At 31.6% G+C, this 14502-nt stretch overlaps 2 protein-coding genes across 5 annotated transcripts in view; one reads left to right on the top strand and one right to left on the bottom strand.

Annotated features, from left to right (window-relative positions):
• Positions 1-7931, top strand: part of LOC108688521 — a 20148-nt gene extending 12217 nt beyond the window's left edge. Inside the window, exons 2-6 of the mRNA XM_018194824.1 lie at positions 768-1025; positions 1813-1949; positions 3069-3513; positions 5918-6104; positions 7119-7931. Of these exons, the coding sequence (XP_018050313.1) occupies positions 768-1025; positions 1813-1949; positions 3069-3513; positions 5918-6104; positions 7119-7360 (1269 nt within the window). The 3' untranslated portion in view covers positions 7361-7931. The remainder of the gene's footprint in view (positions 1-767; positions 1026-1812; positions 1950-3068; positions 3514-5917; positions 6105-7118) is intronic.
• Positions 7932-11339: 3408 nt separating this feature from the next.
• Positions 11340-14502, bottom strand: part of LOC108688512 (ethanolamine-phosphate cytidylyltransferase) — a 7823-nt gene continuing 4660 nt past the window's right edge. For 2 of the 4 annotated variants that reach the window (XM_018194808.1, XM_018194809.1), the window contains exons 3-6: positions 13770-13949; positions 13220-13646; positions 12754-12974; positions 11341-11819 (exon numbers count right to left, since the gene is read on the bottom strand). In XM_018194808.1, the coding sequence (XP_018050297.1) occupies positions 11723-11819; positions 12754-12974; positions 13220-13646; positions 13770-13949 (925 nt within the window). In that variant the 3' untranslated portion in view covers positions 11341-11722. Of the gene's footprint in view, positions 11833-12753; positions 12975-13219; positions 13647-13769; positions 13950-14502 lie in introns of all 4 variants that reach the window. The other 2 variants (XM_018194812.1, XM_018194811.1) reach the window with 2 other exon arrangements.

The following is a 14502-nucleotide window of genomic DNA, read 5'->3' as shown; positions in this document are numbered from 1 at the left end:
TAATTTAATTTTATATATATATATATAAATCAAAATAAATTTCTGGTTGAATATGGACGAATCAGAATTTTCTAGTTTTTATTAGAATTCTAGTTGAAATAATCAGAATTCTGATTGATACAATATTTTTGATAAATTTTACTAGAATTCTTATTTTTTACCAGAATAATTATATCAATCAGAATTCTAGTTATCTCAATTAGAATTCTAATAGATTTAACCAGAAAATTCTGATTCGTCCATTTTCCACCAGAATTACTATTTAATCTAACCAGATCATTTTTCTCAGTGTAATATATGTAGTAATTCAAAATTGAATTATTTAAAGCATTAAAAGATCCAGCTTCAATTCATTTTAATTTCTAGTATTAAAATATTTTGTTAACAATAAATATAATTATTCCTATATTGGTTCTATTTTATAATAGATCGTTGAATCCGGAATTTTTTTTATAAATGTCATCGAAACTCAAAAGAGAAAAACGCACAGTGGATCGTAAAATAAATTTCCGGATATATAACTTAAAAAAAAAACATTGTTTGTGTGTCTTCCATCCAGACGGCAGACTGAGAAATGTTAAACGTTACTTCAGTATTGTTCATGAGAATCGTGAGCTACAAAATGATTGCGTGCGACAGTTTCGAGAAGAAACTACTAAAGAAATGCCTCGGGATAGGAAGCGCAAATCGTTCCCGCGCGAGCCCTGAAATCTTCTGTCGCCGCCCTCTCGTCAGATCTTGAATACCATCGTTGGTTCGTGTTTCAGGTCGCCGCTGCCGTTGCCCAGGATTACGAGGTCTCGGACATTCAGTGTAGCGGCGCGGGATCGGCGATCGATCTCCTGACAGCGAAGATCAAAAGGCCGGTTGGCTTCAGAGGCACGCCGCTCTTCGCGGACGACAGATCGGCGAATCCTCTCGCTGATATTCACTGCCAGATCAGGCCAGACCCGAACGATCCACAGGAAGATAACTACTTCCTGAAGGTGACTGACTTCTCTCGATGCGGCATCCTCAAGAGAAACGTGAGTCATTGAACGATCGAGCGAGTTACGCGGAATGCAATTTTTACAAGGAACTCCCACGGTGACGCTTCGACGAAGGCTTTTCCGCTCCTCCGGGGCTTACAACTGACGTTGCACAAACGGAACAGCCTTTGCGGATAGCGATCGATCGATAGCGATTCTAATTCGCAATTGATTCTCTCTCAGGAGCTTGCTGCTATAGCAGATACGCTTTGTACATTCAATCGGATGATATCAGGCATCGAATGCCGTTATGATATTTCGAGAAGAAATAGCTAGCGCTCGCTGTAACTAGCTAGTTGGATGCGTCCAAGTTTAACTGTACTATTCGCCTAATTCCGCGCTTCGCTGCCGCAAACGTTCTATATTTGAGTCAGGGCGCATCTCGCGGAACGTCCTTGTAAAAATTCTGACATATCTCCTCGTAAAATATTACCTGCGCTGACCTGTGTAATTTGCACAAATCTTATTAATCAATCTTGTATGCAATAAGCACTGTTACACTTAAATTTATAGGGACAAATTTAACTTAACGTGAGTCGCTATTGCTCCTACTCAATCTTATCGTTATTTTATACTAAAACAATGGTTATATTTAATACTATATAGTGTCAACTTGACAATATAATATCACGATATAGTGTCAAATTTAATTATTATTTTGGTAAAAAATAACGATATATATTTAGAAAGATCAGTGACGATTAACATTAGATTAAATTTGACTCTATTACTTAATTTGACTATAGATTTAACAGTGTATTATCGCAATTCATTGTATTACCAGGGATTTATCCATCTGCGAGTGTGGTTTCCGGCCTTTCCCGGCGTGGTGATGCTGGCCGATCAGGAACTGATCCTGATGTGTCGACCACCCGAGCCAACCTTGCTGAGGCACAAGGCTGCCGGTTTCGCCGGCACTTTGTAAGTCACACGCATTCCACCCGCACAATATCTCCTCAAAATCTCGCGAGTAATAGATGAGCATTATTTCCGCCACGTCGCATTTCGCGTCCGCCGAGGAGCGGCATTTCTGCGCGAGTTCCTACCTCGAGGAAACGGTTATCCGCTTATTTAATTATTATACTTCATAATAATGATATAAATGTGTAAGTACTGTCAAAAGAAGTCTTGTTACAATTGTTCTTTATTGTTTGCTTGGATCTATACGAATAATATAATAATATCCTGCAATAAGAAGTAATAATACCTAGTCCATCAACTAAAAATTAACACAACTTTATTACAATTCTGCATTCAACAATGTAATTGTTAAATTATATTGTAGTATAAATGTAATGATATAAATGTAATATAACACCGTGGTAAATGTAATGAACAGCGCGCAGTTCGAAAGTCTACAAATATATATAATGCAAGTATATACATATATAGTATATATAGTAATTCAAGACTGAATTATTTAAGCATTAAAGATCCAGCTTCGACCATTATAGGCATTTAATTTCTAATATTGATTGTGTTCTCACATATGCGGTCTAAAATAAAGATTCTTAATATTATTAAGTGCTAAATTATAACATTGAAGTTATATTATCCGTTGTTAACTAAATATCTATATCTTTTCGGGATAAAACTGAAAACAAATATATCATACGTGTAAATTACACGGAAAGAAGATTTTGAAGTATCTAAAAATTTAATTGGATCTAAAAATAATTCTCGGATCATTAAAATAATTATGTAAGAATTTCAAGCATGATGAGCAATGCTGCAAAAAGTTGTGACATTCTAGCAACTAGTTTGATCATCTTACATAATTATTTTGATGGACAACAAAATAATTTTCAGGTCTAACTAAATTTTTAGATATTACAGCAAAACTGTCCTTTCCGTAATCATTTCAAACATAAAAAAAATAATGTAATACATATTATTTAATACATATTTAATTTTTATATATATAAATGAGAGAAATTTGTGACAGAAGTCTAGAATAATGATAGCTGATATAACAGCAAGAGAGAACGCAACGTGCTGAAGCGACGACGCGCGTCTGCTTTAAAGGGTTAATCGTTTCAGTCCGCACGGCGCCAGGGTGTCTGGAGTGGTGGAGGAGACGCCAGGCCGGCTCGAATACGAGGTGGCCCTTTATCGTGAGGCGACCGGCAACGTATCCGATAATTCGCAGACGGTCGATCAGGCCGTACCGATCGGTACGAAGCTGCAGCTGCGCGCCCGCATCAGCCCGGACAGCGCCTGGGGCTACATCAAGCTGCTGGAGGTGACGGTCAGTCCTGACCCGGATCAACCCCACGCCCCTGGTAGCGTCGTGCTCGTAAAGGATGGTTGTAGAAATCGTGATTTCGCATCCATCATTCCGCATCAACCGGCGAGGTATCGCGAGCGCAAGAACGAAGTCTTTCTCGACTTCGAGGCCTTCTTGCTCAGCTCGATGAGGGAGCGCTCCACCCTTTGGATCCACTCGCAGATAAAAGCGTGCATGGAGCCGCAAGATTGTCAACCGGTAAGCGGTAATGATTTTTATTGGATACTTCGTGGAGTACGACGAGTGCCAATGATAGCTCAGATCGTATAAATCGTCATCCGACGATATAACATAAAAATCAGAGTAATTTACATTAGAGCGATAGGTGATATTATGGGGTACCATCTTATACAGTAACTTGATTAATCAATATTTAAATTTTTAACAATTACATTTATCAAAATATTGTTCAACTGATTAAAAAAAAAATTATTACTTTGAGCATTATTTATAAAAATGTGGCAATACTGCTTAATAGTTCGAAGAAAAACAAGAGTGGTAATGTAGCTTTCCACAAAAATAGATTTAAAAATTGGTTTTGTTTTAAAAATATAGTATTTAGTTATAAAAAAATTTGACAAAAAATAAAATATTACAAAGCGTACATAAATACATATGTATACGTAATTCTTCCGCAGGCTGCACAATACTAAAAATCTATATTTCAGATTCGATTCCCCCGACCGAGGTAATATTTTTCATAATAAATCAATTTATTTACAAACTTCCAGCATATTAAAAATCTCATTAATAGATGAGCATCAAATTTAATTATGATATTACTATAGTAATTTAGCCTCACTGCGTTTCTAAGTTCGAGAAAATTAACTTGGCGCGTAGTTGAAATGACTATAAATATATATATAAATATATATATAAATATAGTATATAGTATGTATATGTATGTATTGTACATATATTGTATATACAAATTCAAATGAAATTATTTAAGCATCAAATTATTAAAGAATCAACTTCGACCGTTATAAGCCTTTATTTCCTATTGATTGTGTTTTTACACAATCAACAGTCCAATAAGATTCTTATTGTTTAAAAATTTATAGTAATGTGTAATATAAATTATCGTGGGGTTAATAGAGTAACAATAGAACTACAATCGATTTAAGTTCATTTTAGACGTTCTAAGATCGCGATCAATTCAAGATAAAATTTTGCTTATAATTTTATGTGTCACATATCCTCTAAATATAAATGTATCCTGATATATATTTTGTACATGTGTGAATTTTACTTCTTTAAATATTTTCAATATTACACGACACGTAAAATTATAAATAGAATTCTGTTCTGAATTTCATTAAAAATTCAACAGTCCTATCTGTATAGCGGAGATGAGGGTCCATAATATCTATACAATCGCCACAATACTATCTTCTCTTTATTTTTAACCCGAAAGTAGGTACCTGATTTTTTACACACAATTATCTGAGATGTTTTTCCATTACAATTAAAATCACTATTTCGATGGAATTGCATATTTAATGTATGTAAAGAATACTCATTAAAAAAAAAGAAAATATGTTAAACAATATCCATACAATATTTTACAAGAATTCATATTTTTTTCATCTGGAGTCATAAAAATACTCTAGACGACTATTTTCGATTAAATATAATCATAATTATTTAGGAAAGGATTTATGTTATAATTTACTTATTAAACTTAAATCTTTCTGATTATCTGTTCATTTTGCTTCTCTTCTGAGACTCTTCTGAAAAATAGATATAAATTTACAACAAGGTTTCATATAATTCTGTGAACAGAGAGAGTCCAGAATGCAATTTTATTATTATACTAACAATGTATACTGACACCATTTTGTCAGTTTAGCTACTTCTTAATTATTATACAGCGGAAAAATATAATTTTTTATTATTATTTAAATGATATGCTGCAAAAGTCTGTCTGAATTAAAATTTACAGCTGTTAATACTCAGAACATTTTCTATAAAAGCATTAATCAGAGAATTTTTACTGAATAACTTATATACTTCGTATTGCATGCGTGTTTGCATGTTATATGTATTAGAATTTAGAATAGAGTCATTTGGGCAAACTCAACATTCGAATGCATTAAGTACACCAGCATGTCATACAAGTAAAATTTATGACAGAAAGAAAATGTAATAATTTCAGAATGTAGTATGTATGACGCGCATACAAAAATTCATTATCGCAGCGGACGCCAACGTGGTATTCAACGTCAAAAATATAATCGAGATACCTGTCGTACAAGACTTTGAAATATGAAAAGTAATATTTATGAATCTCATATAAAAACAAAATTAGATCATAGATATAGCAGTAAATCTCGAAGTCGATGGAAAAGAGATAAATTATTCAAGTATTATCTGTGTCGATAGTATGTCTCACAATTAGTCTATCATTTCAATCTCTATATTTCGACCTACATCTACATTACTCTGCCATTAATTAATCAAAATTTTTAGAATAGTTATCACAGTAATCTTCCATGACACTTATTGAAACTTTCTAATTAGATATGGCACACAAATATAAGCTATCAATTTTTTTTCTGTTGCTGTGCTGTTCATTTATCGCATATCTTTATTTTTTCAGGACTTCTGTCTTGATCTTTTTGAACCTTCAGGACACGGGAAGAAGAGAAAAAGATCCGTCGAGGCGAACGTAGAAGTATTAGGCGAGTTCCTTCCAAAGGTCGAGCGTTTGATCAAAAGGTATAACGACTCCACACCGTACACAAAGTTCAAAGAGAATATTGAATATACAGTAATGATGCCTGATGGTAAGTTCCACATTTCTAAATGCATTAATATAGAATCTTGTTGATCGTGTAATCGAAATTAATCTTTCTCATGTCAACTCGAGATAAGATAAGAAAGAAGATTAATGTAACTGGTATTCTGCATCGAGATTAATCTGGTATGAACGAAAGCTTTATCGCTTCGGATCGCGTAATTATCATTTATTACCCAAACAACACAAGTCTAAAATTGGGACATAAGACGTCTTTAAGTCGTCTTTCAGACGCAAAAAACGTTTAATGACCCGATTTTAGACACTTTTTATTATCTGTAATTATTAAACGTGAAATTTCAATATAATAATTAATTCAAAATATTATGCAAAAATCAAAACACAATAATAAATTAATGTATTTTAAACTTTGATAAGAAAATAGAAAAGAGAATGTTTAAAAAAGGACTGATTTTTATTCAAAAGGAAGTAAAAAAAATAATTTTTTATAGACATATTTTGATCTCCTGATAAAATTATTAAAAAATTATTTAAAAATTCATAAAAAAATTGAATGCGAACATGGTATATTTATTCAAATATATTTATTTAAATATTTTTGCTTAATTTTCGAAATGTCCTCCAAACATTACAAACTTTTTTATAACTTTATCCAACAGGTTATTGAAAAATCTACAAAAATATTTTTTCTTTTATTTACATCTTTTTGAACGGAAATCAGCTCCTTTTTAACATCCTTTATTTCTTTTTTTTTCTACATAATATTCTTAGTCTTATCTCTTATGTTCATTTTTTTTCCAAGATTAACTTTAATCTCGGTTCAGCTTACACTTCATCTTTTTCTAGTTCTAAAAATTAGAAAAAAATGAAGAGTAAGTTGAACCGAGATTAAAGTTAATCTACATCGGTAGAAACAGGCATTAGTCCGTAAAGCCTAAAATATATTATATTATCCGGCTATTTATAAAAGAGCCTTGAGTTACATAACGGGAAAAAACAGAAAAAAGTGAAGTGATCGTTAATTCTAATATTCACCTCATAGATCTGTACGATAAAGTGACAGCCGGCCTCGAAGGTAGCTGCGGAAATTTCCTCTACGTAGCGACGGGATTGGGTGCACTACTGGTGTTATCAGCCTTTATCATGTGCTACTTAGCGTCGCGTCTTCACAATCTGTCCTCGACGGTGCAGCAGAACAAGTCGATCGACGAGTTGGTCAGAGACCGCACCAGGAAATATTGTGACATCACGCCCGGCTATACCGGTCGTTCGACCATGCAATAGAGCGATGCGCGATTGAGAGAGATTACATATAAATCGCATTGAATACTCCTCACAGTGTACATCACGCGTGCATCGTGTATAATTAACGTAACGTTACTTTGAGATAAGGATGTTTATTTGCAGAGCAAGAGTGCAACGTCACGTTTACAAACCACCTGATTCTCCGTTTCAAGATATAGAAGATACTTGTCCCATACTTCGATAACGTCATTGACTGATACGATATGATACGATACGTTATATTAGTTGCAACTTCGTCGAGGAGTGATTCATGCGAAAACTCTGAATTAATCGTTCAGATAAACGAACGACACCGCCCACCGTAGAATAAAAATAGTTCTCGTAACGAAGAATGTTTAGTAGTAAATGACTGTGCTTCCCGTGTAAAATAAAAATTAATTTTTACGATGAACCAAATGAAAATAAATTGAGAATTCGTGAAAAAATTTGTTACTAAAGTTAGAGATAAAACATTGCTTTATCTTACGATAGATTACACGATATGTCTTCGCGAGGAAGCACTTCTTAATTCTTCTATATAAATACAACTATATAGTCTCTCTTTGTTACCCAATTTTTAACTTTTTGATTCTAGTAAAAAAAAGTCTTAGGTTTTAAAAAGAATAATTTCTATTCTAATGTATGATTGTTAATAGTCACTAGATTCTTTGATCAAGTCTATTATTTATAAACAATCACACGAATGAGGAAAATTGCCAAAAATTATTAATGATTATTTAATTTATAAATTATTTAATTTAATCGATTCTTTTCTGCGTTTCAAAGAACTTCATTCGTTTATTAGTTAATATGTAACGCACTAATATTGTATATTCTCCGAACATTTCGCGCACGTGTTCAATTTCTGTCATAAGTTTCACAATATGTCGACATTGCTCAAATACGAAAAATAATCTCACTACTGAGTCTCTCAAACGTGCAATGCTATCACGTGACCTGATCAAGCGAGCGGATCGCTCATGTAATAAGATAATAAGAACCTCGCCGTATAATCGAAATCGAACGGGACATTTGGGGTGGTTGCACGAATTTATCACACCTTGTAAATAAACACAAATGCGGCTCGCATTTTACAACATATCTTTTAACAGCGCAGATTTTATACGTATATTATTACGAAAATCTATATATATAATATATTACAGTTAAATATATAAAAAATATATTGAAGGAATGTCTGTGACGAAAATTTCGAATCAATCTATTTCTAATAGAAGAATAAGATTTAATAGGAGAAAGGAATCTAAAGTTTAGCGAGAAAAAGTTAATTTGTTCGTTGAATTATTTAGTTAATATGTTAGAGCAATTAATGAATCTCTGATTGCATTTTTTTGACAAGTTTCCTTCTCTCTCGAAGATATCTTAAGAATGCTCTAAAAAGAATTAAAGTTTTATACATTTAATAAAACGATGTAATGATATAAGAGAAAGAGAGAGAGAGAGAGAGGGGGGGAGGCAAACTAATCGCGTATTAGTGCAAGGTATGATTCTGAGGACACGATAATCGATCCGTGAAGATAACTATAGTTACCTTCTTAACGTAATAATTAATCCGTATACCAAAGTATTTTTGTTCAAAATGGTTTAGTGCAACAGTATAAATCTCTGACGTTAAGATCTTCATCTATAAAAAAAAATATATTATAAATATTGTACATTATTAAATTAATAAATTTTTATTGATTCACACAAATGCAAATATGAATGATAGAAATCACATTAGAAAAGATAGTAACTTATAAGAAGGTAACTATAATTATATTTATAAAAAACATAATACATATTACTTACGATTATTGTAGATGTGACGTATACAATGACTATTTATTATAAAATAAAAAGTTAAACAATATTTTCTACGTGTTACAATCTTTTTTCGGTATCTCGACTCTTCTGTAGAAAATCATCAACTATACAATTTTTTCCTTTCGGCGTAATCTAGTTCAACTATCACTACAACTTTATCGGCATCGATACCATCGCTATTATCAGGTCGAAGAACCTGTTTGTGTTGCATAGGATGTCTCAGATTCTTCGTTTAATAGTAAATTACTCGTCGACTTGATCACAGAATCATATTTCAGTGAAAACCTGATAGACAGTCATCAGTTCTTCGCGATTAATATCTAATTCCAATAGCTTATCTGGGACATCCTCGAACATCTTCATATACGATAGTATTACATACTGCCAAACATTTCTCTCTTTATTTCCTCATAAACGCAAACAGTTAAAGTTGAAGATAAACAGTAACTGTTTTCATTCAGTCTATATAACATACGCCGTAAATCTTAACGTCTTTGGCTCCGTTTATATTTTTTTGGACACACAATATATATTGTAATATATCTCCCATTAGAAAATCTAATGTCTTAAATTACGCGTCATAATTTGCTCAATAAACAATGCTTGTCGTAAAGTTAATTAATTACTTGACTGGATATCTTACGAACCCGAAATTTGGTCGTAAGAATCGCCGTCTAGTAACGTGATCTCAGTATCATTCAGAAATAAGCGATAGGCATTTGTAAATGCTTAGGAACTTCCGATTAATTAGACCGAATCACGAGCCTAGCTCATTTATCTGCCAATCTCAACTATTTCTTGGATAAAGGACTACGGAATACTCGCGTTCCAATATATTTTTGCTAATTAAACGCGTAAAATACTTCGAAAATAAAAAAAAATATACCCCATATTGCACAACGAGAATAATTTTTCTTTGAAGACCGAACATGTCACTATTTCAATGAAATTCAAACTATATCTAATAATTGATAATTTATTCAAAAGTATTAAAACTCCAATCGAATAAATAATAAATGCTCTGTGTACATAGAAAGAATAAAAATGATAGAATTCTAAATTCATACGAAAATTATCGCATAAGAAAGAGAGTAACGGAATTCAAAAACTCAAAATATTGACTCAAAATATTCAATAACTATAAAATATTCGATCTTCGTTTCTACATGTCTCACATGATTGCTTATATATGTAATTGATTATTTCGATATTTAAATCAAGCAACGACATCACAACATGTTCACATCACGTGAGACAATAATTTAATTACTAGACATATCTACATTCAAAGACTTTATAACACACGATATACCTTCAACTTTTGTCTTTTAGAGATATGTCGAAATATATGTACGGTGTTTCAGGGCTATGTTTCATTAGACCCTGTGACTAGAAATATAAGTCCAAAATTAATTTACATAAGTTTCTGCTGAAAGAATCAATTAAAATTAGTCTTAAAGCACAATAAAACTCAATAAATGTATCTTAAAAATCAATGTTGTCATTTGTAATTGCTATTTTAATTGAAGAAATCGGATGAAGCGATAACACCAGCTTTTCATTTTTTCGTAATTCAGTAATCAACAGAGTTCGAATGTTAAAACCTTTAAAGGACGGGAATTTATTTTTAAAATCTTACAATTTTTCCTTAAATAAGATTTATTATAATTTCATTGTATATATTCCTTGCTCGAAATATAATTCTGTTAGCGCCATTATAGCAGATATATATATATATAGACTTTCTCATCCTGTAAAGGTTAAATCAATTATAATGCCAATTACAATAATAGTTACACAATTTTAAATTAATGTATAAAATGTACTAATTTCCGGATTTTACGTCGCATCAAATTTAGTTGACAAAATCTCTTTAAAATTTCCAAGATTTGTTATAATTTCATTGTATATATTTCTTGTCTCAAAATGTAACATTGTTAACACCATTATAATGGATATATGTAGACTTTCTCGTCCTGTAAAGGTTAAATCAGTTGCAATGTCAATTACAATAATAGTTACACAATTATAAAATAATTATATAAAATATATTAATTTCCGGATTTTATATCGCATCAAATTTAGTTGATAAAATCTTTTCAAAATTTCCAAAAAATGTATAAAATGTATAATAAAAAAAAAGATATTAATTTTCATTTGTAACTAAATAAAATATATTTTTTTTTAAACAATGGATTAAAAATTAATAAAAACAAGCCATGTCCATAGAATGATAGTCCTGACACACCTTGCATATATTCATCTAATTTCATAATCGTCGTCGTTGTATATTATTTAATCATATAATGTATTGCAACAAAGCAAAACTAACGTGGATTTCCACATCGCTAACTGCTATTTTTAGCATATATTAATTGATTATTCATTTTATTTTATTCATTTAACTATGTAAGGCATTTCGAAATGATAAATTGAGTGTCGGTGTGACATCGTATTTACACATTGACTTTATAAAATCTAATCATCACACATACATACTGCGAATGTTCGCAGAAAAAAAAACAAAATAAACAATTATTCAATCTTGTCATTGTTCTTTGACTTGATGAAGGCTTCATAAGCGGCAAGCTCTTTTTTCTCCTTCCTTAAATTTCTATCCTCGAATTCCAACCTGCAATTAGACGCTAGATCAACACGTGATAGGAATGCTCGTAGTTGTTGGGATATGTGGATGTGTTATCATTGAAATAGACTACTATTTACTACATCTCGCGGTAAATGAGAAAAATGGAGTAAAATGGAACTCAAAAAAATACTTTGCATGATGAATAAAATTACATATCCCATCAGAAGCAGTAAATGAATGAATGACAACAAATTATAATGAGAAGTACGTAAATATGCGTTTATTGCAAATTGGATAGAAAATACAGAACTGCCAGATTGTCCCATTAACGATTACTTAATAATTGAATAAAGAATACAAAACAACCAGATTTTATCAACGTTTGTTGAAATTCTTAATAACCGTATAAAGCTCGTTCGGCCTAAGGGGATAAAAAGCAGAATATGAAAAATTAATATGTAATTGTTTTTTTAATCTTTTGACCTAATTAAGATGTTTTATTTTTGCAATATCAATTTTATTACGGGTATAGATAGGAAATATAGAGGAATATATCAAACATTTTCAGCTTTTGGAGTTTAAATAAAAATATAACAACTCGAGGACGGAAGTCAATACATATATATTATCAAATAACATATTGTCCGTTAAATAATAACGTAATCAGTTACTGTATTCTCTCACAACAATTATTGTACACTTATAAATGTGAATAATAAAAAAGCTAAATAATTTTTGTATACATATTTTGTTATAAATCTAAACAAATTGAAGAAATTGTTGAGACAATATGTAAAAATATATATTCATGTAATTTCATCAAGAATTTCTTAACTAAAAAATATATATTTATATATATTATTATAAATGTATAAATTATCATTAGAAATCTTCTCTAGATTAAAGTAAAAATTGTTCTTAGAAAGTGTGATATAAAGAAAGTATACATGCATAACATAACTGTAAAGATAAAACATACCTGTGAAGAATGATCCTTTCAACAATTTTTTCCGTTGTCATATCGTTACCGCTATCTAACAATTTAAATTTATTTTGCTTTTTGGGCTCCGCGTATGGATCCAATCCATCCTCGCAAGGCATTATGGGCGTTTGTCCGTGACACACGACAGAAACATTGAAATGTTCCATCAGCTCTCTTGTCACTGCATATGGCGCACCAATAACAACTTCATTAACATACTGGAAATTAAAAAAAAAAAAGATTATAATAATGTATAAAAACTAAGATATAATCTTTATATCCTTTTTAATGACATGACATCAGATTTTTTCCACTGAAAATGCGTCATAATTTTCTGCGCAGATTGTGTCTTATATTCATACAATGAATAATCTTATATGTTAATATCTTATTGCACATATTTTTTCACGCTATCTTGTGCAGATACTATAAAAAATTTCAGAAGCGCAAAAAGAAGACTCACCTTACACGCTAACACACTGAGAACTCGTTCGTGAAGATTCATAATAGGATGATTGCCGCATTTGTATCGATTAACGGCGGGATCGGTATGCAGACCGACAATGAGGTAGTCTCCTTCTTTCTTAGCGACTTCCAAGAAATCCAAGTGCCCCACATGGAAGAGGTCAAACGCGCCTGCTACGTACACAATCTTATCGCCCGGCTGCGGACTTTTGCCGTCGCTAAATTGTATAATTTTCTGTGTGGTCGGCAAGAATTGCGAACAGCCAGTCCACGGACTCCGAGCGTTTCGATCCTGACCCATGCTCTTGCTCGGTTCTCTATCGACGCTGTATTCGTTGTCACCCTGTCGAAAATGTTGTCGTGTCATCAGCAGCATACGTCCTACAAGATCGGTCGTTGAAACACCGGCTGTACGTTGGACTTCTCTGAAATAATCAAGTCTCTTCTTCATAAAAGACTATATATAATTTTTAATAAATATTTAAATAAATTAATTTGTAATATCTTTAATAATTTCTATCTTAATATCTTTTTAAAGAAGAAACTACCTGTAGCGGCCGGCTGCCTTGACTAAATGATACGTGTCCACGCCGTCAGCCGTCATTGTGATATCATCGCCGTGAACACAAAAATCACAGTTATATTTATCTAATGTTTCTAATGTAGTGACATAGGGTGCAGCTTCGACTACTTCGTCTACCCATTTAATGCCGCGCACCATTTTATACCTAAGAAAAAAAAAATTTGATCAATACGTTTTAATACTCCAAAATTATGATATTTGTATTTATTTTATAATTATAACATTTATATTTCATAACATTTATATCATTATTGTTATTTTATCAACTTTATTATACATTTAAATATTGTTTACAAGAATTTTTGCAAGAAAACAATTGTTAATTTCGTTCTAAAAATTTCATTGTTATTGTATCAGCACATTCTCGTATGATTACAATCTGAAAATTGTTATTAGCATCTTGTACAATTACAATCTGTAATTCATATTGGAGGTATAATCTCGTACAATTACACTCTGATTAATACTGGAGAAAGTAACTTATATAAATGCAACTGATAAGATAAGATTCTTGCTTTATAGTAATAAAATACTTTATAGTAAATTACGTTCTGTAAAATAGTTCAATTCAATTTTTTTCTGTGTAGATATTGACCTAAAATGTCAAGGCTTTAGATACCTTCCTGCTAAGTCGGTGAAGTATTCATAGCTTTGGAATACATAAATATTTTATCATTAAATGATAATATGAAATATAG

The sequence above is a fragment of the Atta colombica genome, unplaced genomic scaffold, assembly GCF_001594045.1.
Source record: "Atta colombica isolate Treedump-2 unplaced genomic scaffold, Acol1.0 scaffold234, whole genome shotgun sequence".
Classification (NCBI taxonomy): Eukaryota; Metazoa; Arthropoda; class Insecta; order Hymenoptera; family Formicidae; genus Atta; species Atta colombica.
The sequence above is the reverse complement of the archived record's forward strand: the minus strand, read 5'-3'. Positions and strand labels throughout refer to the sequence as shown.